Source organism: Gymnogyps californianus, chromosome Z (assembly GCF_018139145.2).
Source record: "Gymnogyps californianus isolate 813 chromosome Z, ASM1813914v2, whole genome shotgun sequence".
NCBI lineage: Eukaryota > Metazoa > Chordata > Aves > Accipitriformes > Cathartidae > Gymnogyps > Gymnogyps californianus.
Genome location: NC_059500.1, coordinates 59,436,975 through 59,464,775, shown reverse-complemented (window position 1 = coordinate 59,464,775; position 27,801 = coordinate 59,436,975). Strand labels below are relative to the sequence as shown.

Sequence of the window (27,801 nt, the reverse complement as noted above, 5' to 3'; positions counted from 1 at the left end):
TGCAAGATCTCCCCTGTCATTCTGCATATGTAAATATGTTTTCTGGTATGCTAATATAGTAACTACAATTTGCTCTGCATTGAGCATGACTGAAGATATGTTTTGAAACTACCCAGTTATAATTTTTGACGGTGTAGAATAGAGGTTACAAAACTTTCATGTGCTTTGCATTTTTCTATCTACTTCACGTGTGCAGTGTGAGTGCCTGGTTTTAGTTTTTTGTCCTGTTAAATACCACTAGCTAGAATTGGTCTTCCAACTATAACTCTGCATTTTGAGGGTCACTTCTCATAATGATTCTCAAAAGACCAGAGTTTTGTCTTGCTAATGGTAGCTTGAGGTTTGTTAGTGAGCTGTTACTGAAGAAAATGCAAATTTTTAAAACCCTTTGAAATAAATTAAATTTTGGACTAGATGAAGTTTTTATTATAAATAAAGATTATTTATTATAAATATTTATATAATATTTATAAAATATTATAAAACCTTATTTATAAATTATTTATAAATAATCTTTATTTATTTATAATAAATAAACAAAGATGAATGAAACACATGCATGACAGAGATGGAAAATGAAGCCTCCAGGATTGTGTTAGTCCTGGTTAAATGGGCATGTTTTTGTAGATTAATTTCATAATACTAAATTGGCAACTAGGTAGACATACCTAGCTGCTTGTGCTGGCTGAAAGGGTGCTCTCTGCAGGCAGTCTGCTTGCCCTGATTTAGAAGAAAGAAAAAAAAAATTAAATTTAAAACCTTACACCCCTGTTGTGGTTTAACACCAGCCAGGGCGGTTAAAACCAGGACAACCCCGATTGTTGGAGACTCCCTGGGCTTTTCATGTGTCAGGGATACCGAAAGAGATTGCGCTCCTCCTTGTTCCCTGCCCTTCTGATGATGCTGTGTGTTGGTGGCACTCCATGTGTGATGGAGAGGAGTTGCTGAACTGAGCCGTTTCCTTGTGCACCCTGGTAGCTCCTGCCTATCACCTCTTCCTCCTGCGCCCTGTGTTTCAGCAAAGGTAAAGTTTAGCCAGTGCTTCTGGGTGAGGAGGGTAACGCTGGAAGGGCATTTGTGTGTTCTCTTGTGTGTGGCAATGCCTTTTACATATTTGCCTTTACTCCAGGAGCTGTTGATCAATTGCTAGGTGCTTTTCAAAAGAAAAGGCATTGTGGTCTTCCCTCCAGTGAGTTCAGCTGTAGGGGACATGAGAGTCACTGAGGCTGGCTGTGCTTCACTGAAGTAACACAACGATAGGAAGTTCATTTCTTCCATAAATAGGAAAGCTATATTCTGCTCTGGCATTGACAGTACATACTGATCCTGTGAAGAACCAAACAAAGCGGTCCTCAGTGTAGGCTGGAGCACAAGTAAGGCACGTGTGGGGCTGCATGGCAGGAGCCTGGGCAGCCATGGGGCAAGTGTTGGAGCTTTGTGGGCAGGATGAGGTGCCGTGGCACTGCACGGTGAGGGTGGCTGGTGAGGTGGGAACTGCGTTGCTGCCGAGAGGGTTGGCAAGCTCAGCTGAGTCCAGGTGCTTCTGTAGCAGAGGACAGGGGTAAAGGTTTGAAGGGAGCTGCTGTCAAAACAGTGATATAGGTAAGGGGTTTTCATGTCTTTGTATGAATGGGAAGGGTCTGACAGGAGTTCACAAGGTCAGAAATAACAGATGTGGAGGTCATGCTTTAGTCTACATCTTACTATTTGTCATTTTTAATCTGCACACCTGAAAAGTGTTCAATTTGATTTTGTTATAACTCGTCCTCACTGGCCAGATATATCCTCTTCTGCAAGCGTTCTTCTCTGCGCTTTTTATGTCTTAGTGTAAGTAGTTGGGGCCTGTTATTTCAGCAGCTTAAGTGTAGACTAGTTGGTATTTATAGTTATTTTCTGACCACTTATAACTCAAAAGCCGAAAAACAGCATTACTTAAGTGACCAGAGTTTTGTTACGAGAACTCAAATTTCTTATTATTTCAGTAAATAATTGTAAGTATTGAACATTTTCCAGTATATGTCTAAAATACCATTCATATCCCATGAGCGTAATAGAGCAGAAGTCTAGTTGCTTCAATTTATCCTCATCTGGAAAGTCCTAATGCTGTTCACAAGCAGTGTAACTCTAGTCAACTGCTTGAGAGATAAGGATATTGAACAGTTACGAGCCTTGCACAGAAGATAAACTCTTGTAATTAAACATGTTGCCTTTTTTAAACTATCTGTGATGGTTAATGTTGAATTATGAAGTAATATTACTTGGGAACTCCCACATCCTGTAATATACTATAGCCTGAGCACTACTCTCATGAGTAAATGTTGCCAGAACAAATGAAAATAAAATGTAGCCTAAGCCTGGCATTAGAATTTTTTAAAATCTTGGCTGAAACACTGATCAGTCCTTTTCTGAACAATAGCTAGTCCAGGAAGGCTTTTTTCTAACAGAAGCTAGTTAATCAAATCTAATATTTAAAATAATTAAGACTAAAAGAAGTATGTATTTTCCTTCTTAAGTAAACCTTAGTTTCCTCAGTCATCTTTCTTGTTTAAAAAATATTTTCCACATTCTTTAAGCTGTGATTCCCCCCTCCCCCCCCCCCCCCCAACTGAAAACTGTTGATCATAAAATGGGTTTTGGAGAGAAAAAAGTTGCTAAAAAAGTTTAACTACTTCTGATGTGACTGGCTTTTAAATAAAAGTTTTAATCCTCATGGTGCATAGTATACAATTCCTGGTCATCTGAATGAGCCCAAATAAATACTATACTAAACTTATAATACACTATTCAGTTTTAATATTTGAATCTGGTGAACTCTGCAACTGCTACTTGGGGCTTTTTGGTAACTGTTTGGTGAACTTGCTCTTTCACCCTTGAAGAGAATACATTTGTTTATAACAAGCTTTATTCCATTTTTCGCACCTTATGAAGCTGATAAAACACACTTTCAGAAACAAAATGTAAGAGGATTCTTCTGGGACAAATCTTGAGAGTCTTCAGTTTTCTGTCAACTGTGACTTGAACCTGTTACCTCATTTTTTCTTGTAATACATAAAGTTGGAATTTCTATTACATAATGTTTTGATCAGACAATATATATGTGTGTGTTTGTTGCCTGTTCGTTAAAATTCCTATTTTTGTATTCAAACAAGTTTTTAATAGGGAATTTTGACTTATTGCCTTAGTGAAAATGGACTTATTTCAAGTGATGTTTATATCTTAGATATGTTATTGTCTAGATAGCTTGCCATTTAATAATGCTGCATGTAAATCCAATGCTGTACAACAAAGAAAAAAACAAAAATCTTGCTGCTAGCTCATGTTCCTTCACTGAATCCTCATTAAAAGTTGTATGCAGAAATCTGTTTAGTAGATTTTTCAGTTTGTGTGTTAAAACTACTCACTTCTACAAGCTTAAATATTTTAGTTATGTTACAGTAAAGGTACTTTGTGGATCATGCTGAACTATTAAGTTGGCTTTAAGGATAAGTTTTGAGCTAATAATTTTTGTGGTGTTTTGTAATTTGAATTTATACTCAAATCCTAGTATTTGGGTGTTCTTTATAGGGTTATGCATAGCTTCCTTACTAAGTAGTCCTGGGGGTGTGCATTAGTTGGTTTTTTTTAATTCTTGTTTTTGAATGTTATTTAACGTGATCATAGGATAATTGCTTGTTGTGGGGAAGCTCAGGAGCTCTCTAATCCAAGCTCCTGCTCAAAGAAAGTCAGCTATGAGATCAGACCAGGCTGCTCTAAGCTTTATCCAGTTGGGTTTTGAAAACCTTCTAGAATGGAGACTGATAAAGCCAGGCTTTTTAAAAAGGTTTCTCTGTAACATAAAAGGCAGTAACTATCTTCACACTGCACAGTACTATAATGAACTGTGACATTTTAGGGCACACCGGAGGAACTCTGGTAAATTCAATTACTCTGTTGAGAAAAAATTATTGTTTCTTGAGGCACACTCAGAGAAGAAACTCAAAGGTGATGTGTTCCGGCTGTCAGTGTAAGCAAAGAACTGGTTAATAGAGCAACTTAGACGTAGGTCTTGACTTTACCTCAACCAACATTTGTTTGATGTTGTGAAGGTCGTAGCTGTACTGTTCTTCAGCCTCTTGTGCTCCACCAGCAAGAGCCTGGTGGTCTCTGGAAGAAGCACACAGGGAGGAATTGCTCTCCCCTCCCTCCCTGACCCAATTCCTGCTGCTTACCGCACTCCTGCACTTCTGCCTAAGCTGCTGGGATCTAGCTCAAGTAGGCTATCCTTCAGAATAAAAGTTCTTGCTAGGAAATTATTAATTTGAAAGGAAAATCTTACCTTGTGTTCATGTAACTTTTTTTCATGTCTCTGACTTTCCTGATTGTGACAATTTCTGAAAATTCTTTAAAGTATCTTTGGCATACATAGTAAACCATTACATGGTTTAAACCAGTAGCATGTCAAACAGCATAATACAGCTCATCCTGTAACATTTTCATAAGGTGTCTCTAGAAATGGAAGGAGAAGGGAGAGGACTTGTATCTGCTATTGGAAGAATGGTCATAGTATATGTGTTGCTTAGCTCTTCAAAATGAAGAAATTCTGCCACTAATAGAGCTAATTTTAATGGCTGGGGAAATGCATGAGAGCCAAAACTAAAAATAGCCTAGCATCGAAGAGAGTGATTTCACCAACTCCCTTGTGCACCTGAGCACTTTCTAGTTTGGAGCATGTGAATTACCTACTTCTTGCTGTTTGTTTAGTGAGAGCTCCAAGGGGTGATTCAGATGATGTGAGCTGGGTGTTTGAAATCAGATGATATAAATACTGTCCTCAGGGACAAGTGAGCATTCTTGAAACATATCTGTCAAGTACATTCTTAGAAGAGGAATATAGTCCTTTTGCAATTTATATTTAAAAGCAAAAAAACCACAAAACCAAACCACAAACATACTACTTGTATTATGTATTTTTCCCCCTCTAATCACATACGAAAAAAGCCCAGAAAAATAGAAAAAAAAAAAAAAAAGGAACTCTCTTGCTTAAGGAGTGAACTTTCTAAAATACATCCATTGTGTTCAACCTATCCAAAGTATGGATGACATTAAAAGATTGCTTGTTAATACTTCAGCAACTGTAAATATTGGCTCTGTGAATTGGAATATATGATACTTAACACTAAATCAGATTCTGTAGGTGAGTGGTTTTGGGGGGTTTTTTTTGGTTGTGTCCATTAATTCACAATCATTAATTTTGTTAGGTATTTTCAAGAATACAGTTTTCTGAAATGTGTTATTCATTTTAGAAGTCTGCTCTTAGCACACAGTGACTTTTTTTTGTCATTTTTAGACATTGGTGGAGGAGCAAACTCTTTATTCTAGATTTTCCTAGTAATTTACTTGAATAATGAACTTTTTCTATTGTGCATTTTGATACCAGTGTGTATACTTGTTTGAATTTGTGAGCAGTGTCTGTGCGGTTTGTTTTATAGTATGATTTGTACATACATTATTTAGAATCTGCTGTTTTGTGAGTTGTAAGCTCACATGCAATCATCTTTTCAAGAAGAAGAATTAAAATGTTAGTTACAGAAGAGCTTATGCAGACAGCTGATACTTCATGTGTTTTTTTACTCCTACTTCCATCAGTGTTTTTGATATTGTGTAGTGTCCTCGTAGGAAACCTTTCAACCAGTAAATAGGGATAAGCTGCAGTCTGAACTTTCCCTGGACACCATGAAGGAGTCCAAGGTATTGTCTTTAATACACCAGAGATCTCTCTCGGTAAATTTTGCTGAAGTTAGGTCAGCATTTCCAACTATAACCAGAGTCTATTCAAACATTTTTTTCAAAACTGAGAAGTGCCATTAGTATCAAAGAGAGCAGACACCAAGGAAATACTGCAGGTCTCAATGCACTATTCTCCAGAAAAAAGCACGATGAAAAATTTTGAGAGGAAATAGGCACTTTGTAGAATTGCTTTTTATTTTAGAATCATCTGTGGAAAGACTTAATGCTTTGAAACTACAAATTTCATGCCTTGTTTGGATTGGAAGCCTCAGTGCATACTTACCATTTTTCAGCCATCCATTAAAGAAACAGAAGCAGAAAGCCAGTAACACCTGAAGTTACCAGGGGAAAAAAACCCACATAGCTATTGATCCCCTGAGTCTTAAATGAATTTTCTAACAGTCACGACCCTTGAAAAGAGAAGCCTTTTGTGAAAAACAAAGGCAGAGGGGATGTTTTGCAGAACAAATGTATTTTTCCACAAAGTCTGATCACTCAAACTTCACTGACTCCTCCTTGTTGGTTAGGAAAGTTGATGCATGAAAGTATTTCATGACCAAGATAATGTGAACCATTCATGCCCATACCTTCAGCCTGGGATTAATTCTTGATGACGAGGTGAGGGGCTTTCTTCAGAGCTTGGAATTTTGACTATTTGTAACCAGGCTTTCCTAACCTGTTCTGCAGGTAAGAGTATCACACAGTTTGCACCCATCTGCACACACACATGCTTTGCCTCTCCAAAGAGACCTCTTCAATTTATGCCCCAACAGCCACTCGAAAGTATATGTTAGAAGATAAAGGCTCCTTGTAGCTAGTGTGTAGCTGCTTCATTTCAAGTGCAAGACTTAGTCCACTTATCTTTACCAAGACAAAATACAACACTTATGCAACTATCTATATGGGTAGGCAAATGCTAAAGAAACTTTTCTAGGCTTGTTCATTTACTGTTTTCTGTCTCTAAATGGACTCTGTAGTTACAATCCGGTTCTACAAAACTGGAGAATAGTCTAGACTTGGGTTTCAGGGTACATATTCCCATCCATATAGATATTATTGAAAAGGTTACACAGTTATAGAGAAAGGAAATTAAAGAGAATTGAAGATTTGTGGCCTTCAGATCACTCTGAAGTATGCTGCAGAACAATCTGCATCACTATCTTATTTCGATTCTTGTGTATTTTACTCATCTCAAGGTTCTCTTATTGTCAACTTTGGATTATTTTGTAAAATCAATATACAGAATATGGATGAACTTGTGTAACTTACAGTCATTGTAGTCATGGTAGAATGCCTCTGTCATATTCCTTAGAAGTAAAGGAAATAGAAGTGTTGCTGAACAGTTTTGAGTTCAAAGTCCACAAGCCAAAAAACAGCTTTAAAAGACCTCAGAAAGCAAGATAAAACTTGGCTTTTTGTCAGTTTTGGTATACTAAAATATGTTATAACTCATAGCAACAATATATTCTCAAAATACAGCCTTACTCTTTTAAAGCCCACATAAACCTGCCCCCCAAAGCCATACTTTCTTGAATGTTTGTGAAGCATGTGTTTTTAATGAAGTAACATCTCCAGTTGTTCAATTGCTCGAGTACTTGAATGTCTTCACCCAAATTTTTTACCATGAGGGTGATGAGACACCAGAACATGTTGCTCAGACAAGTTGTGGATGCCCCATCATTGGATGTGTTCAAGGTCAGGCTGGATGGGGCTTTGAGCAGGCTCTTGTAGTGAAAGATGTCCCTGCCCATGGCAGGGAGGTTGGACTAGATGATCTTTAAAGGTTCTTTCCAACCCAAACCATTCTATGATTCTGTACCAGGAATGAGTTTCATGCTTTGCTGAGGAGACTGGAGCTAAAATTAAGTCACCTGAAACAAACAAAAAAAAGCCCAAACCTTTTGGTTAGTGGCTTTTTTCAAATGCAGGCTCTTTGTGTTTCCAAGTCACTTGGCCCCTCTACGCTGCACCAGGTATAGTGTCTGTTTTGCCTGCTCCTCTGTTCTTCTGAAAGATCTCTGTGTTGCTGTACCTCATCTGTCTGCTTTATTCCAAGAGAAAGGATATACATTAATTTTTATAGGCAGCAGGGCCCAACCCTGGAATAGCTGAGGGAAGTATTTTTAAAAAGGGGGGGGAGAAAAAAGTCTGTAACTGAGTACATTTTAGTGAAGGTGAAGCTCCATTGAATGCATCTGATTGATGCCAGTTAAGTCCTTCTCTTACTGATACCAGCAAGTTACTCTGCCTTCTGTGTTATCTCAGGTATAGTGGTGGATCATGAGATACATGGACTTCTCATATGAGAAGCTGCACATATATATAGATAGATATCCACTTCTAAAATCTTATATGTGCTGTGTGGTTATGGTTTCACTGCTGTCTGGAAGGCCTGATGATAAACATACAACTATGGTGACAATGTTAATGACTAAACAATTACTGTTCTTGAAACAGTGTAGAAATAATTTTTCTCAAACTTCCAAGCAGAATATAAATAAATGTACCTTCATCCTTTAACAACTCACATTGGAGATGAAATGATCAATTTACTTTATGGATTTTTATATTCCTTTTAGTCTTTTCTGTATTACTCCCTTCTTAACTGACCCCTCTCCTTGGAAAAGAGGTATACTCTCGAAACAGAAAGCAGTCTAGAGAGCACCATCTTCTGCAGGTGTTTAAGTTTAAGAGCCTGTCATTCATTTTATTCCTGCTGTCATTTATAAGGATACGATTAGATATGGGGTAGGGGAATTTACATTACATCTGACCTGAGTTACAAGACGCCAAGCATCTTAAGTTATGGAGTGTTTCCACTTTAAGTCTCGGTGAACTATTAATTGTGGATTCACCTGAAATGCGCTACATGAATCCTTGGATCCATGGGTTTTGGCATTTATAAAGTGCTTAGATGGTGTTAATGAAGCCCATATGGACTTAAAAATTAGCTAATTTTTAATCAATTAGATAACCTTCTCCGAGGGGATTGACCATGAAAGTCAGAGCCAATGATAGCTGGCAACAAATGTTTAAGTTACGGATTCTTTTCCTGTTGAGGATATGAGATAGATGTGCTGCTGTGCCAAATTCTGCTTGGGTTAAAAGGAAGCAGAGATGGAGCATGAGTTTAGGAGGTGGCTGCAGCTCCTATTCCTTTGCTACCTCTCTGATGCTGTAGTTCAAGAACTAGCAGCTGTAATTAGCAACTGTACCTTGAGCAGCTGGTACGGGCTCCTCCAGCAGTCACACAGAAAGGAGGATTGGATAAAGCTGTGTGAACGCTTCTGTCCCCTGGAATATTTTTCGCTCCCGGGCACATGTGGCTTAGGAACTAACTGTGCTGTGTCTGTTGACTTCTCCAGTTCAGAGCCAACATACAGTTGCCTGCGTGGTACAAAGAAATCATGGTGAACTTGATGAAGCCACTTGCTGGTCTTAGATATTTATTGATAGGATTCAGCCAAATGGATTACCTCTGCCCGCTTCTTGAAAGAATGCATATTTAAAAACTGAAGTTTGACAAAGCAGAGAAAAGCAGTTTAGAAAACTCTACATTAAAAATACATAGCATGAGTACTAACTTAGTATATTTTTTTAAAGAATTGTTTCATATTTAAAGTAATCCCTTATTAAAAAAAGTTATTTCTTTCCAGAATTTATCTGGAATAGAGCTGACTGACATTCATAAGCTGTGTAGCTGTGTATTCTTTGAGGGATCATTTTGCATCCCTGCAAGAGATGTAGGACCAAGGACCAGCAGCTCTTAATTTTCACATGAGGTAAAAAGCTTGGTTTCAAGTCTAATCCAAAAGATCCATGCAGTTTTACTAATATACTCTTTGGAGTGTGTCGTTTTTGTCAGATGAATTAAGATTGCTAAAGATTTCTCCCTTATTTAGAGGTAGGCTTTACAAGTAAACCTGGTTAAGGTAGTAATTCCTTTGGAGAGTGCTGTGGCCTTGGTCCTCTGGGAAGAACCAGCAAATTCTGCCACATCCACGTGACACTGAGGTAAAAAAATTCCACCTGAGGGGCTTCCGTAGTGCCTGATGCATTTCCTCTTAGATAGGCACCTGAGACCAGTCAGATGAAGTGCCATCTCAGGATACTTAACCTCTCTTAGCTTTTAAACATCTAAACCTGGGGAAGATGGGTTTCATCCACTAAGCCCTCTTTACCAGGTCCAGCCTTAAATTGTACCTCCTGCCAACATTATGATCCAGAGTTGTGCTTCCTGTTTTCTGTGGAGGCAACACAGCGTCCTGTTCCCGGGCATTGCTGTCACCCTGCTGTGGCTCCCTGGCAGGCTGTTTCATTCACTCTCCCTCCTCTCCAGGTCATGGTTCCTGTCCAGATAGTGTAAGCCCCTGGAAGACTAGAGTAAAAGCTTGTTGATCAAGTAAAAGTCCAAAGTTGCTTTGTTATAAGCCATTTCAGAATATGTCTGAATGAACTAACAGTATTCAGGCTCCACCTGAACAAGTTGTCTTATTGAACATAATTGTGTCGTGTTAATTATTTTCTGTCGCATTGTAGTAGGCAGACCTCTTGCAGTGGAACTTCGATAGCATCAACCTACTTCCTGCAGACATGGGTAGAGGTTAGGGGCAGGCACACATAAACACACAAGTGGAATATTTTGTCTGTCAAAAATATGAAGTACTTAATATATTCTTTTCTTGAGGTAAGAGTTAGCCTGAAGAATAAAATGGGGAATACAGCTAAATGAAGATCAACATTTTCTGTAGTTTTCCATCAGCTTTATGCTTTGCGGAACCTTTCTGTACCTAAAGAGTCACATCTTTTGAGTTCCTTTAATATCGCTGTAGATGCCAGTGGCATTTTGTAGTACAGGCAGAAAGTGGTTTGTGTTGATCAGTGTTTTGATCATATAACAGGGGGGCTCTGCTGAGATGAATTTAAGTTGCTGAATAGCACTTCGGTGAGATGTGGACAACTGGCAATTCATAAGCATCATCTAAGTATTTCACAGTGACACCAAACAGCCATCAAGGTTTGTCTGTAATGAATTGGGTTGGCACAAATCAGCAATGAAGTAGAATATAAGAGGTTTTTTTTAATCAGCTCTTAAACCATTTGGCAAACGAAGGAAGCTGGAGCTGGGTGAAGGTGCTGCAATAAAATGACCAGGATGTCTAGGACTTTGTTTTCTTAAGTACACAATAATAGAACGTTACGTGTGGTCCATTTGTTGTGATGAACTTTGATTGTAGGGTTGTTGCCTTCACAGGTTTTATTCTGTGGCACTGTGGTGTAATGATGTTCTGTCTTCCTGTCATGAAATGCAACGGGTTTGGTTTCGAAACTGAAGTTAGACTAGTGGAAACCGTTCTTCTGGGAGACTGCAACCATATAGGAAATTAAGAAGTAATTTTATTTAAACAACATGGCTCAGACAAAAAAAGCGAACCGAATCAAAACCCCTAATACTGAATTGACTGAATTGTAGTAAGTTATCCAACTCTGTAGTTTGCCAAAGGAAGAAAAATAAAGGGTTTTTTCCCCCTCACTATAGTGAAAACAGATATAGAAACAAGATAAGGGTTTGTTGTCTGAAGCCAAATGCTTTTGCATGTAGGCAATACATGCAGATAAAGTTGGCCTGATTTTTAAGAGGATAACTAAAATAGTTTCCTACATGCTCGAAGTGTGATCTAACTGACAGCTGTGTATGACAGCGACTTACCTGTTCACTTTATTTAGGAAATACTCTGAAATTTAAAACTAATGTAATTACATGACAACACCGATCGTGTAGCACCTTATTTCTATACTCTCCAGAGATTTTAGTACTCTTGTTTAATTCTACTTTAGCACTTTAGGGGTCATTTGTGCTGGGCTTACATTCAGCACAGCAGGAGGCTCAGGAAAGCTGACTTTGAAACGTCTTCACATCGTGCTGTTTGGCCTACCCTTTTCCTAGTCTAGGTGCCTTATCAGGGAGAGTGCAATAAATTGAGCTCGCAATATTAGAAAACAAACGTGCTGAAACAGTGATGTGGCACGTAGGCATAGCCTCGTGAAAGGGTGGGAGCTCAGCATCTGTTCTGCTGTCTGTGAATTCACAACTAGCAAAACTCATGTGCAACTTCATACTCTTGGCATCCCTGTTGGGTTTGTGACAAGTTAAGTAAGAAAGAGCGGGGAGAGAAGTGGGAAGCCAAGCTTTATATTCTTCTTTGAAACTGTTGCGTCAATTAAGTGTTGAATTGGGAAGAACAGGTCTATCAATTATTACATTTTTAACTTCCAGCTGAGTTTTTAAGCCAAATACCTGACCTACGCGTTATTTGGAAGAGAAGCTGAAGGAAACCTAAGATCACTTAGTCTAGGCTGAGTAAGTAAGAACTAGCAACTACCAGTGAGTTAAGGAAGGTGCCATGTTAAGCTTTTTCTTAAAAACTGGGATTTTTTACAATAGAGGAGAGAGAGAAACTTACATAGGGAGTGCTTCCTCTGAGTGTTAACTTGTAGTTCATAGAAAAAGTGCCAGTATCAGAGACTTCCCATGTATTAAATTTAATCTTTTTTTCATCCATTTAATCTCTTTTTAGTAAATTTGACTCTAGGATCAACATAGTGCAAGAAATTTAGTTTTTTCTTGGATTCAGATTTGGTTTAAACAGGGCAAATTTAATACTTCCATTCTCTTAAAAAGCTGGGATGGAAAAAAACATGAGTTGCAGTATCCACTACAAGTGTTGCAACTCACTTGCAAGTTGTTTTGTTCAAACCTGTACAGTCAATAAATGTTTTGCTGTGATCATATGGTTCATGCGACTTACTGCTTGTTCTTCAAAGTACTTCTGACAGCTCCATAGGTGGTTTAGTTTGGGCTTTATATATAGGCTATTGACTCTTAAGTAATTGTGTGGCTATCACAGGAGATAAATGAAACTTAATTAAATTTGCCATGCTCTCACATAGCTTCTGTTCCCTTAATGGAATAAAATTATTTTGTTGTCAGCACGTAAACTCACAGTTCATCTCCTGCGGCTAACTGTGCGATTAATGCATGTCGTATTTACTGGGATAAGCAAACTGGCAATTGTAATGCAAAAATTAATTGCACCAGTAGTTATTATTTGATATTGTAAGATAACCTAATGCACTAGCTGGGTAGAGGCCAAATAGTCATAATTCAGAATCTTTATGCAACTGCCTAATCACATATAAATATTTCTGTAGGTCATTCTATAGAATGTCTTTCTGTTGCTGGTAGTGGAGTTGTGAGGCCCTGCAGCTATAATGATTGTTCTGCTGAGTTCAGTGTTTGCTATGAAGGTAAGAGAGGAACCAGCGTTTAAGGGGTCTTAGAGGCTGAGCTGTCCTGTGGTATCACTAACAGAAGGTTCATCTAAGATCTAAAATAGGCACTTGCAAATCTTTCACATTCAGCCACTCGTAACATCTGCTGTCTTCAGCAGAGGCACAACACACTCCAGTTAAAGCTGACAGTACCTAGAAATGCAGGCAGAGGCTTGTGCTGAGGATCTCCACCCCTTGCATGTGCTGTGTGTCAGATTTACATGGGTGGGAGAGGTCCCTTTAGCCACCTCACTGCTCTACATGTGGCTGGAATTGCTCAGAGCATAGCTCTTACTGTCTTCACTCTGTTGTTGCAAAGCTGAGAATCTCTGCTGAGCTCCACAGAATCAATCTGTAGCTGGAACAGCCTCATGGGCCACATCTATACAGCTAAATAAAATGGGCCTTGGCACTGAGGGCTGCGGGCTGAGCCATTTCCACATGTTAAAACAATGATGCTGGATCTCTTCTGCGCCTATGCAGTGCCTTTGTGGCTGTAAGACACAGTTACTGCTTTGTATGGAGTCCTTTTCCAGTTCACCGTACCTGCAATGATTTGAGGGCTGCATTGCCACCCACCGGAGTGGTATTCTCCTTGAACAAAAGCATGGATGTGCATTGCATGCCCAGAAGTTTTCTGATGGGCATGGGAAGGTTGCAGATCACATAAAGCCTTGTAAGACTGTAGAGATGCAAGGTCGCTAAACCTGACTATGTGCAAACTGTGCTTGGGATCTGTCTGGCCCGCTGACAAGGACCAGGGCAGTTTGCGGAGAGTGCAAACTCCCCAGTCCATATGGCCTTCAGAAGCCCAGGGCTTTTTGGCCCTGTTTTACTTAGTGGCAGAGGTGTGGTCACTGGGAAAAGAGTTGTTCCTTGTCCTTACTACCACAGCGCTTTTGTGGTGAAGCTAGGGAAGTTCCCTAAACTCACCGAGGTGTAATCGAGAGCACAGTTCAGTGGAACTCATAAAATCAGAGTAGCACTCAATAAATGAGAGCCCATGTGAGAGCAGTGTAGGGCAGTCAAATACTTTCTTCTCTTCCGTTATATTGCTGACAGAGTGCGGATTGGTTCAATGCACACACAAACTGTTGTTATAGGTAGGATTTTTGAAAGGAACGTAGGGTTTTGTCTAGCCAGGGGCCTCAGCAAAATTAATCCATACTAATTCAAAGTGTGAATTTACAGTTACACTACTTTAAATTCTTGTGTGTACAAATGAGTTCCAGAATGAAAGTGGTTGTAATTCAGATCATTTTAGTGTCAGGGTCACTGTGTCCTGGTATCTGACTTGCCGATAACCACATCATCTAATTGCTTTCCTGAAGTGATTAAGTGCCATAGGAGCCCAAGTCAATTTGACTTTCTTCACAGCCAAATACCTAGTTATTTTAGAAAATGGGATGTAAGTTCCTAAATAACTTAGGTTGCTTTTGAAAATGTAGTTTTGTTGGAATATTTGAAGTATTCAGCACCATAGCAACAGCAAGGAGTTATATGTAGTGTTAATGCACTACTAAAACTTATTGGGTATCAGTTGGGAAAAATATGAGATACATCACAGGCGCGAGAATAAACTGCTTCCAGTGATACCAATAAGCAATTTCAGTAAAGGAACAAGGGCAAATCTTTTTTTACTTTTTCAGAGTATGTGATAAAGTTTTAGCTCTGCAAGGTCTCACAGGCATGAGAATAAAATACTTGCAGTGATACTGTTAAGCAATTTCAGTAAGGGAGCAAGGGCAAATCTTTTTTAATTTTTCAGAGTATGTGATAAATGTTAGGTCTACAAGGTTTTAATATTTAGTGCAAAATAAGCTAGAAATTAATTAGCTATGCTTCCTCTTGTAAAGGGCTGAAAGTTATAAGACAGAGTTACTGATTTTGGTTTATGCTCTATGGCCTTCATGAAGAGATAACCTAGTGTCTTTTTACTGTATAAAACTCAATGACTAAGACAAAAATGAGATATTTTTTAAAGAATGAAATTAAAATAAAAATTGAGCCTCTTCAGAGAAATCAGGGATTTTCTTAGTGCTTCTGTGATGATTCAGGTTAAATACAAGTCTTTTGCATTGTGATACAGTGTACAAAAGACATGCAGAAAACTGTTCTTAACAGTGTAAGTTTAATGAGAAACAGAGTTTAAATGTCACCTATGTAAACACATCCAACGTACACTAGCAGACAATACAAGAAGCTTGGAAACTTCATTGTTTCTTGTGGAGAAGCGTGACCCTTCTCTTTGTCCCCCACTTTAACTTGGGTCAGGACTGGGATCTAAGTCCCTGATTGATTAAGATCATAGCTGAAGCATTAATTTGGTGTTAATACCCAACCTTCTGCATCCCATGGATTCTTTCAGGAGCTCTTCTGTTGCTATTGACTCTTAGTGTTTCAATAAGCAGTGAACACCACCATACTTGGGCATTTTTTTCTCTGGCTTTGTTGTCTTCTGCAGGAATACCGTGCTGGGTTACCATAGAGAATATTTCTGTGAAATTTTCCTTCCTTAAAAAGAATTTAATATCCAGCTTATTCCTCAGTGATAAGCTTCCATATTGAAAGGTGGTCTCTGTTGTGGTGATTTCTGTGGGCCCGGTGATGAATGAAGGCTGTATTACAAAATACAGAACATGGATTTAGGTGGTGGATCTAAATAGGGTATAGCCACCAATTTGCATTGCGTAGTGGTCTGCTATATATTGGAAAGAGTCTGTACCATTACTCAACCTCTTTGGTCATCTTCATCCATCAAGTCTGCAAAGATATTGACCCTTCCCCAGTGAGCTGATGAAGCATACCACAAGAGATGCCTAAGAACAGGACTGCCTATAACAGAACTGGCAAGGCAACTCTTCTGTCCATGGGCTGCACGGGTACTTTGGCCAATTCAGAATCTGAGAGCATGGTCAAACTGAAAGGCTAAACGAAAGTGAAAGATCATATATGAAACACCTTGAAAGAGAAATCTGTAATAGCTCCATAAGCACCCCTCTGCCCAAATTTGCAAAGGAAGCTTCTGCATTTTTGTCTTTTACACTGACATAGAAATTGGGAGTTCAAGCATATTGTAGCTCTGAGTTGAGCGAAGGGGTGTGCAAAACAAAACAAAACAATATATCCTGGAGTGGGATAAACCTTCAACATTGTAGAGGATATAGGCTCTCAAAAAAGTCATGGTCTCACCTGCTGATTTCAGCCATTCAGCTGCCTTTCTCACTTTCCAGTAGGTGTGTGTGGCTTTGTTATTAGTCACTTCACTTAAAGGACAATGTTCTTCAAGGGCCTCCATCTTTTTTGCTATGATCGAATTTGTCATTTAACCAATCTAAAGAGCTGATTCACAACTATGTTTCCCTGGTTTAGTGCTGATGTAACTCCATTGAGATCATGTAGATATCCCTTATCCCAAAGGGAAGAACAGATCTTTCATGCTCCGTTAATGTTCCTACTTCTCTCCCCAGGGGAGCTATCCTCCTTTGCTAAAAATTCTTTTGAATACTCTAATTAAGGATAAGGATCTCTTTGAATATTAATTAGTTTTTCATTGGCCTCACTCAAAATATTTAACTCAAAGCAATTTCCTGGTAATTATCTCTTGATTATAACTTTGAGAGGATTTACCCTTTTTTAATAAATCGCAGTTTATCAAATAAGACTTCCTTTTGTATGTGTCCAGTTAATCACAACTACAGATAAGACAATAAGCAGTAGCTCTAAAGAGGCAATTTTGTTTTGTTTCTTAAGTTTTCTTCTTACAAAAGCTGTCATTCTTACCGTAGCTTTCCCTCTTTTGCTGGTCTTTAATTATTTAACTATACTGTAGGTGACTGTGTCCCTCATGCACATAAGTTCAGAGTCTTTTGAGTGGCTGAATCTACTGGGCCTGTACAAGCAGACAGCTTTGTACGAAGACTAAAGTGGCAGAACAACTCAAAACTTTTCTTCTTGCCTCTTCCTGGAATGGTGAGATAGGACCTGATCTGCTCCACTGCTCGCTCTTCAGCTTCCCACTCATTCTAGGACTCCTAATTAGGTATAATTAAATAAATGACAAAACCCCTTTCTGTTTCCAATTTTGCTTTGAATGTTCAAGAGAGAGGGAGAAATTTCCGTATCATTACCGAGGGCATATGGTACTTTCGACTAGCAGCAGGACAAATTCTAAAACCATTATGTTTAAATCCTTTCTATCATGAAGTAATATTACACATTTAATAGATGGCCACAGTAGATGCCTTTGGAAATCTCTGAAAAGAGGTGAAATTCCCAAAATGTCTGTTTAAAATTTCTTCTAAATCGGGACGTGAAGTGAGGAGCTTAACTGTCATTCTCAGCATGAATGAGAGGAGGATTCTTGTGAGCTTTTAGGAATACCTTGAGGGATGCTGCACTTATCCTCTGTGCCAGCAGAGTCAATATCTCCATCTGATAGGACAGACACATCATTCCAATGTAGGCAATAGCAAACGTAGCCCGTTGCAGAGATCTCACCCTTCCAGCCTGGGACCTCAGCATTATCTGAAGCTTATTTCATACGGAGGATTTCATAAGGACCTTGTGCAGAATTCCTTCCCAAATGCACCAGGGGTACCGTGCAGGTGCATAAAACCAAACACTTGCCTTACACTTGCAAAGAGAAGAAGCTACACTGCTTGAGTTCACGAGAGCTCTCGGATACTGCTGTAACAGAACCAAATCATTCGCAATCCCCCCTTGCTTTCTTAAGCGTGAAGAGCTGCTCCATAAGGCTCACCAGCAAGGCTGTCAGAAAGGATCACCCCTTGCTGCCAGCACAGCTAATGCATTGTTACCAGCTGGTTGACATACCTCTCCTGCTGATTGGTAGTGCTCTCTCCACCAGACTCTTGGGCTGGTTCCAGCGCATGCCACTATTTATAATCTGGGCAGCAGCTACAGGGACTCTGCTCTGTTCATATTTGTCAAGTCTTATGGATTTTGTTACTATACCACATGCCATATTTTGTAGTGAAAGTATTCCATTCTGTGCTCAGCTGAATTCCTCCTTATTTCCACTATCCCAAGACAGCACTGCCCACCATACACCTGCAGTGCAGATCACAGTGACACCTGAAGAAAACAATTTATGTGCTCTTGAGTAGCTGTAGTTCTTTGAAACCATGACTACGCTATAGTAAGAAATCCAATTTTTATATTCATTTTATGCAATGAAGCCAATATTAAAACCCATAAAATATTAATAAAGCAGAATTCTGCACACATTTTATTTTATAAATCTGAAATAAAGCTTAAATCATGTTTTATAGTGTTGGTACTGCATACAACTCAGCAAACAATGAATGAGCAATACTGATTCAAAAAGCAGAAAACATCTCTTGATTTGAACTGCTTTTTTTTCTTTGTTTCATGAAGGCATCTCTCAAAATAACTTCATTCTGAATGCAACTCATTAATGTGTGCTCCCCGCCCCCTGCCTTCGCAAGTCTTCTCCAACTGGCTAAATGTGGTGGCTGGAGCTTTTCGGATTAATTTTCCTTAAGTGACCTACTTTGCAGAGAAAGATAATCATGCATTTATAGCCTCTGGCACTCTATTCAGGTCACAGATGGACAGATAGCAAAGCTATTCTTCAGTGACTTACTGGGGTTGTAACTAATTCCCAATGAGAAAGGAGATCGGCCTGATGTTAATTGGTCAGAATGCCTAAAAGCATGGAAGATCATTGACTCCTACTTTAATTTTCAGGGGGTGTCACAGTTAGGCTGTATACCAGCCAGCAGTTGTTCTAGGAGTGTTTTGTGGTAGTGTTTGAATTACTGGATGCTGTGGATGTTCAATATCTGACTTTGAATCCTTTGCCTTGATGGTGGAGCACCATGTGGTGGTCTGACTGTGGACATGTCTGATGTTACACATGTACCAGATACTGTGGCCAGCACCAAAGATTGGAGATTCGGGAGAGTTTTGACCTTTTGCTCGCTAACAAGTGCTGATGATCCCGTGAACAGTTGTCATTGTAAAGATAATTTTCTGTGCAATCAGACCTAAACCTCTGTTATGAAAGCATTTTTTTGTATAGCGTGATCAGTTCAGCCAATAAAACTCATCTTTTGCTATTATCCGTTAGAGGCCATTCTCCCTCTTGTATTTGGCACTAGTGTAGTGATGTGTGCAAAACAGCTTCTCTTATTTTCAGATGTTCATGGGTTTCACAAGGAAAATGATCAGGCTTTATTCTCTGTTAGGGTATTTTTAAAAGTTTGGTGGAGCTTTTCACACTGAGAAACGGGCAACAAGCAGGAGTGTTAAGGAAGTCTCTTTTTTTGAAGGACTATCTTGAAACTTTCAGTGTGCCAGGCAGTCAGTGACGTTAATTCTGACAGGTCTGAAGAAATAGCTGTCAAAATTGTGACACTGCCAGCAAAGGGATGGATGGCTTCCAGAACAAAACAAAACATGTATGCAGGTTGAATTCTTGCACCACAGGACTGCAAACATGTATGCCTGTGTTCCCCAATGTATACATACAGCTTTGCTCTTTGCACTGCAGTGCAAAACTGAAAGGTGTTCTGGTAGAAGTTGCATTGCAGTTTGGATCACTGATCACTGAGTAAGTGTTCTTATTTCATGTGCTTCCTAGACCAAATAATCTCAGAATACATGAGGAATGATTTGGGCTTGGTTTAGATATTTACAACTGTTAAGACAACCTGACAGAGCTGTGTGTGTATTTCCTATAACAGAATCTAATGCATCAAGGGCAAAATCAATTCCTTTCACAAAAAGCCTTTCAGACAGGAATTAAGTAAAAGGTTTTAGAGAGAAAGAGCATGTGCAACCCTCCTGTACCTATCCTGAGGGACTGTAGTGCAGCTGTTCCACCATCAAAATTCTGGCCATGGGCTCTAGCAGTTGTTGGGAGCCCTTTGAATTTTCCACACGTGTCCTTCAGCTTCTGGATCTGTGTGTTCCCTCTCCCAGATGTTAGCCCCAGCATCTTCTCTTCCGAGGGAGGATTCTCCTTGTGTCTGAACCATATGTTTCTTAGCGTTTCCTCTGGAAGTGTTGATAAATTTGAACCAATGTAGCTCCACAGATAGGCATCAATGCAGATACTCTTAGTCTAGCTTAAGAACAGCCTGCTGTAGGTGTGCTTTTATTTGGTCCTAAAATAATTAATCTAAATCCAAATAAATCCAGTTTTAACCAAAATAATCCACAAAGCATAGTCTTAATTATCTTTTTTTTTCTTTTTTAGTTTGTCAAGAAAGTATTTGAAAAAAGTAAGTAAGTTAGCACTGCCAGGATTGGTTATGGGCTATTTTAATCAAATTAAGATTTTATGAAACAAAAAATTCACATCTTTGGTTTGGTGTTTCCTGGTATGATATCCATCACGTGGTCGTGTTTCTGTCAGAGAATGTGGAGTTCTGTAAGAAGAAACAGGATAAGTCTAAATAGTTGGGAAGTCTTGTGTTATCAGATACAAAACTAGACTAATTTAAATAATATATTTCTATTTTATGGAGCCATAGTACGATCTGTAGAAGATACAGTAGAAATTATTTGTAGAAGAAAACAGTATATGCTACAAACAAATAACATCTGCATTACAATAGACATGTTCATGCCGAGTATGTAGATCTTTTAAGGATAGAAAGTATGATTGAGAAATAATGCCGGTGCATTCCTGTTGAAACCAACCACTTTAAAAATAACTAGCTCCAAAGAAACCTTCTAGCTTTGGAACCAGGGTAGCCATAGCAGTAATAGAAAATACGTCCTTCATATTCAATGCTGACATTCCAGTATACAAGCAATAGCTTAAGAGCTCCTGACTGTTTTCTTGGCAGGGTAGTAAGGGCACTGGGCAAAGGTGAAGGTGAAACATGCCACGAATCCTGCTCGCATTATTACTCAGCACTACCTGACAGTCTGTCTTCTGGGATCCTCGTGGCTTAGAAGTTTACCTTGTATCATTGTGGCTATAGACCTTATTACACTGAAAAAAAATCCATTCACTTCTGTGTTTGCATATTAAATTAGGATGTTAAGTGATGACACAGTTCTCATCCCGTAACTGTCGTGGATACAAAGCTGTGTTACATCAGTATCAATCTCGTGTGTGTATTTCTTCTGTGGGGAAAGATGAGTAGTAAGGCACATTTTGTAAAACATGTATAAGTGTCACATACACGCAATTTGCTACTAGTCCTGCCATAGCAGGACTACTAAATGGAACTACTCACTTGCATGAAATGGCTGGAATGGATATTTGCTTGCCAGATCAGAACATCAAGGAGGAGTTATGAATATGATAAAGAACGAGATTTTTTTAGCATGTTTTCTACAGAATTTCTTGATCTGCTGTGCTACTATAAGTGAAAAGTAAATCTGATTAGAGAAACAGAAGAGTAGACATTGTTACAGAAATTTGTTCTCATCTTCTTTAATGTGTGAGTCAGTGTTCCCTGATGAAGTAGGATTATCATTATTTTAGTTCAGTCATTTAAGATTTAAAATTTCCCGTGGTGAACTTCTAAATAGTTGAATAGATCACGAAATGCTAGAGCAATTTGAAAGAACCCATATTCCTCTTCTGAAGGAACTTGTATTCCTGTTCAAGGGGATGAAGCAGCATATTTGGAAGGAAATGCTGGAGCATGGAAGAATCAGACATCATGTTTTAGTGAAACAGTAGATGTGATCTGAGTTGGTAATGAATGTTCCTTGGTGGCTGGTTGATTTTGAAGACCTAAGGAGCATTTATAGGAGTCATAATGTTTTTGAAATACACTTTGGTGGATGGGCTGTGCATATGCATGAAGTGGAAAAAAGAAACTTGGTGGACAAAATGGTGGCAGAATGTTTCATTGTTCATATATACAAAGTTCAAATAAACCTATAAACTTACATGCAAAATAGTAATAATTTATAATTATATTAAGGTTATTAAATATATTTATTATAATAAATAATAATTATAATAATGCCTCATAATTCACCACAAACCTATATACAAAATCATTTTAGCCAGAGTTACAGGTCTTTGATTTTCAATGATGCCTTTAATAGTAAGCTAATTAGACAAAATGAATTATTTTCTGCATGTATTTTCCATGTAGGTGTGCACCTCACATGCTGTTGGCATTATACAAGTAAACATTAATGAGCTATTTGCATACTAATACATTCACCTGATGTGTCTGAGATGTTTTTCCCTTGCATACTGAGTGCAAAGGTAGGGTCTGTGGATGATGGCAAACTAATTACCTGAGAAAATTAAAGCCCTGGGTTTGCTCAGAGAATAATTAAATTGTAGGCAAGGATTGTTCCTCCATAGGCTGCTTCAGTAAATCCCAACATTGGCTTCCTCTTTGCAATAAAGCAATAATATCTCTACGCTCCTTGATCTTTAGTCTTTTTGCTGATATTACTGAGGAACGGCATATTAACAGTATTATGGTGTTGAAATTCAAGATCTTTGAGTTTGCAAGTACAAATTAAATATGGTGTTTAATAAAGAAAGTATATTTCAGGGATAGAAGGCTTGCATTAAGACAACTAAGCTGTAGTTCCAAAGCACTACATTAGCTCTCTTTAATCAAGTTGCTGACAAATCTTTTTCTACAATATATTTTATAAAGTAGTAGATTATAAAAGCACTTTCACTCAATATGTATATATTAAAATAGTGACTGATCATATACATATTCTAGAATTACATGCTGTTGCTTTTGGGAAGCTGATGTGGATTTCATCATCCTTAACATTTTATTAAAAAAAAATACCCTGTTGAACTGGGAGCGTAGAGGTTCATTTCCAATAACAATATACCTATGTTTTCTGAATTTATAGTTTTGATGATTTGAGCATTTGGATTCTTATTTGGACATTCAGTCGTAGGATTTTTGCATAATTCTATTTTTCCTAGATATTTTGAAAAAAAATTATAAGACATTTTAATTAAAAAAAAAAAAGATATTTGGGGGCTCTGATCATTCTCATTCTGTCTGTGCAGTTCGACAATCAGCAAACATTGGGAGGCAGAACTGGCCACGCTCAAGGGTAATAACGCTAAGCTCACAGCAGCGCTGCTGGAGTCCACTGCCAACGTAAAACAATGGAAACAACAACTTGCTGCGTATCAGGAGGAAGCAGAACGTCTTCATAAGCGGGTAAGTCGAGGCAAATGGCCAACATCCTTGGGGTGGAAGTACTGGTGACTGTATTTGCTCATTCTCAAGTAAAACAAATAAGTTTATTGTTGGGGCTGTAGGTTAATCTTTGAGACAGAAATTAATGATTACTTTAAAGCACACAGGGTTCCTCCGTTGTGAAATTCTTTCCTTTGTAGCAGTTCTTTTTCTGCAAAGCGTATTGTTGCAGGAAGAGTTATCTAACCTTATGACATGTTTGCCAGCTTTCACTCTTCATTTGATGCCATCACATCTGTTTCAGGACCTTCTCCATAGCATTACGTGTTAGTCCCTCTTGCATTTAAGCCCACAGAATCTTGACATCAAATCTGCAAGTTAAAGAAACCCTGTTGTAGTTTCCAGATATAACAAAGACGAACAGCTTCCTCTCATCTTTGCACCTAAAGAAAACTGAACATAGATTCAAGATTGTTATATGCAACTAGAGATCTGCTCCCGCTTTCACACAGGAGGGGCTGGGTCCTGTTCCCTTCACTGTAAATTTTGTAGAGGTCATTTGGCAAACCAGAAATTAGTGCACAGTGGGGGAAGGAATGACACTGTTTGAGGGAGGAATAAAGCATGCAAGGTTGAAGGCTGCATTATGAATACAAGTATACAATATTTTCATTTCTCTTCTGTTTCACATGTAACTGTTTATATGTTGTTAATCTATTCACCTTTATTCATATGAATTTGTCGTCGTAGGTTAGGACACATTTTTGTGCAAAGTGAAGGCAAGATTAGCACATGTATGGAGGGAAGATGTCTTTGATGAAGCTGTATTACTTTTGTTAATATCAGTTAACTTAGAAAAATGTCAAGGAGATGTACTTGGTTAAGAAAATAAAAACAAATAAAAGCATTGCTTTTTTTCATGAAAACAGGTTTCATGAGTATGCTGACAAGAAGGGAAAGGTTGAGTAGCAAACATGGCAGACCTTCTAATTTGGTTTTGTGTGCTGTACTCACCTATATGAAATAAGGTATGGCAATTGCAGTTTGCCAAATCCTGCCAGTTGCAAAGGGTTCTTTCAGACCTGCGCTGGACCTGTCCGACTGGAGGCTGTTAGTAGTCCCAAGAACAAGGCTCATATTCATCTGAGAGCGGAGAAATTCAGCAGGCTACATCTAACCTGCGGATGTGGAAGAGTAGCAAGAATTCCCTTGAGCTTGAGAAACCTGGGGAAAGGGCAGGTTGTTGGGGCTGTCCTATGCCTAGACTGACTTGCAGACAAGGATCTTGAAGTCCCACCTGAATGATATGATAGGGGAGAATGACAATTTCCAATGGACTGTAATTGTGTGTGCCATAGCTGGCTGGACAAAATGCATGAAGTGTAATTAAAACTAGTGCTTTTTGAAAAGTGTTTTCAGCTCAAGGAATTGGCAGTTGCTGACAGAACTGCTTTGCTTCAGAAATTTTCCTGTCAGGCACAAGCTTGTTGTGTGTGTTTGTACAGAGGGAGACTTTTGCTTTGTCTGTCATCTCATTTAAGCTTCTCCTTTGGAAGGGTGGGAGTTCTAACCTGTGCTCCAGGTTTGTGAATAGATGATAATAGTCATTGTTGATAAAATTATTTAAATTAAAACCTTGTATTAAAATTACTACGGTGCAGATGTTCAGGTGGATTTGACCACCAGATAGGCGTTACAGTGAAGAACTCATCACTAAAACATGGACATAATGAGGTAGCATTCTTCCTAATAAAATGTATTAACAGCTTTTCTTGCAAAGCTGAGACAATACAGTCCTTACCTAAGAAAGAAAAGAAAAGTAACACACAACAACAGCAGCTGCATTTGCTGTGGGGAGACCCAACCAGACAAGGTGGGCAAAGATCTCTTTTTCTTCATGTTACTCTCACTCTTAGTCAAATCTTATTTAAAATCTGTTATTGGAAAATACAGTTAATGAGTATAGGAATTTTTAGCATGTCAGTTTGCTTTTATATGATACTACAGTTAACAGAAGTAGTAACCAAGTCTTTGTAGCTACATCCATTAATAGCTGATGATTTTTCATAACCTTTGTCCAGCAAATTTCCTGCAATTATTTTGTATTTCTGAGGGAATGCAAAATCTTCTAACGTGGGATCATCTACACTATGCTTTTTTGATCACTGTTTACATGCCTTTATTAAATGTTTCTGTAATCTGTGACCTCAGGGCTTGTTGATAACTCATGTAGAATATAGGAATGCTCTGTGCCTATGTCTCTCTGGACATACCTGTAAATTACAATAGGTTAGTTCATCAAGAGTGCTGCCCTCTGTTGGAATTGCTTTTAGAAAAATACAGACTTGGCTAACGCAATAAATTGAACTCTCTAGGCAAAAGTATGCAGATCATGTTAAAAAAAAAAATCAGTCTCAATGTGTTATCCATAAGGTGCGATACAAGAGCTTTTCTAACCTGCAAGCTGGAGACTCATCTTTCAAATTGAAATAGTGCCCCATTTCCAAAAGAAACTGCAAGTCAGATGCTTCTTTCTTACACAGATCAAAAATGTGCTGTTGAAATGGCAGATCTGGAGACCATTGGTTATGGTACATGTGGTAGCAAGCAGTGTTAAGTCACTGTATTGTGTTATCTTTCTGTTCAGTTTATCCGTTAAGCTCAGTATAAACACATAGCTGCAGTTGATCCAAAAAATGTTCCTCAAACTGGAATCTGTCTCACCTGAGATTATTTAGAAGTTATATATCAAGTCTAAGATGGTCATCTTTTTTTCTTGTAATTCTTGGAGAGACAAAAGCATGAAGAGTAAGTGTCCCAGTCTTAAGAAAACTAAGCTGTTGAATTGGATTTGCTTCTGTAATTGCTTGTCTTTCTCCATAGGATAATCATCTAGATAGTCCTATAGACATACTTTTAGTCAGATGAAATGAACTCCATCCTTAGTTCATAGAATCACAGAATAATTTCACATGGAGAGGAACTTTGGATGTTATCTGGTCCAATTCTCTGCTAAAAGCAGGGCCAGCTTTGAAGTTAGATCCAACTCCAGGGCTGAATCAGGTTACTCAGGGCTGTGAATCAAGTCTCAAAAAATGGAGATCCCACAGGCTCTCTGGGCAGCCTGTTTCAGTGTTTGACCACCTGTGTCAAATTATTTTTTCTAATATCTTATCTAACTGAAATTTGCTGTGCTGCAGCTCGCATGTGTTGCCAGTTCAGAAGAAAAATGGGGTTTGATCCAAAAGAAACTTTGGTGAGAAAAGTCTAATAGACCGGATTTTTAGAAATACTCATAGAAAAATTGATTTCAAGGAGAAAGAAAAATTTGGAAATCAGTTTGCATGTTCAGTTGTAATGTAGTTGTTGTTTTATATGGAAAAGTCACAGAATCTTGTCCACTGGAGAAGAGCAATGTGTGTAGATACGTGTGCATTGGAGGGATACGCTCACTTACAGGATCATAGTCCTGTATAAAATAGACCAGTCTCCAAAATGAAGAATGGTACTGCCGACATTAGCTGCTATATTTAGTTCAATTTAATAATATATTATGTGGTTTGTATATAATGTAATTGTGGTATTCACTCCTTACGTACTTTAGGTTTATATAAAAGTTTTGGTGTGTGAGTCATCTGTCTGCAAGCTATAGCAGACTCATATCCTCTGTCAAGTGTGATGTGTGGGGGGAAGTGATGCATATTGATTAGTAAACTTTGCATTATTATTTCCATCTTTAGTTTCTTCTTTATATAAGTAGCCTTATAAATAGCCTTATTCACATAAATAGTTTTCTCTTTATATTTAAAAAAAAAATTATTGCTAATACTGTCTTATTGGTTGACTTCTTATGGTACCAGTTTCCACAGTTTGAACTTTGTCATGTTTTATTTATAAACATCCTTTGATTTTACATTATATCTCATTCTTTTCTCTTCTGTTTTTTTCATTCACTGTGGTAAACTGGATCTTTCATCTCGTGCAGTATTTGTTGTAAACTTTGCTTTTTAAGTTGTTTTAAATTATTTTAAGCCCAACATTTTTTATTCTATAATTGTTTTCAAATTTGACTGAAACAGTTTTTCTGTTTATCACATTGTTTCCACTTTTTAGAATACAGAAACAAAGCTAAAATGCCGCTTTCTTTGATTTTGATTGCATTTTTTAAATTAATTTCATTTATTATTTGCCATTTCTAATTAAGTAGAAGATTTATTCATCTATCAGTTCAGTTTTTCATATTAACCTACTTCTATTTGCTTTCTCTGAGGCCTTTATCTTCCTTCTTCTATTTGTTGTCTGCATTAATAATGCCTAGAGCCAAGACGAAACAATACAGATTCAGTGTGGCTGAGTGCAAAGTTCTCAATAAATTAAAGTTTTGTGCTCTCTTCTGATACACTGTGAGCTTAAGTCAGAAAGACTGTACTTTGATATTTTCTCAGACGTTAGATTTTTCAGAAGTTTGCTAAATGAGTGTATGGATTTTTCCCTCTCAAATACAAAGAGAGAATAATTCTGGGATGATGTGATGGCCAGTCAAGAGCTTAACTTGGAG

The 27,801-nt window shown here is 38.2% G+C and overlaps 1 protein-coding gene across 1 annotated transcript in view; it reads left to right on the top strand.

Moving 5' to 3' along the window:
* HOMER1 (homer scaffold protein 1) overlaps positions 1–27,801 on the top strand; it is a 60,053-nt gene that overhangs the window by 14,888 nt on the left and 17,364 nt on the right. The window contains exon 4 of the mRNA XM_050913213.1: positions 23,108–23,264. Within this exon, the coding sequence (XP_050769170.1) occupies positions 23,108–23,264 (157 nt within the window). The remainder of the gene's footprint in view (positions 1–23,107; positions 23,265–27,801) is intronic.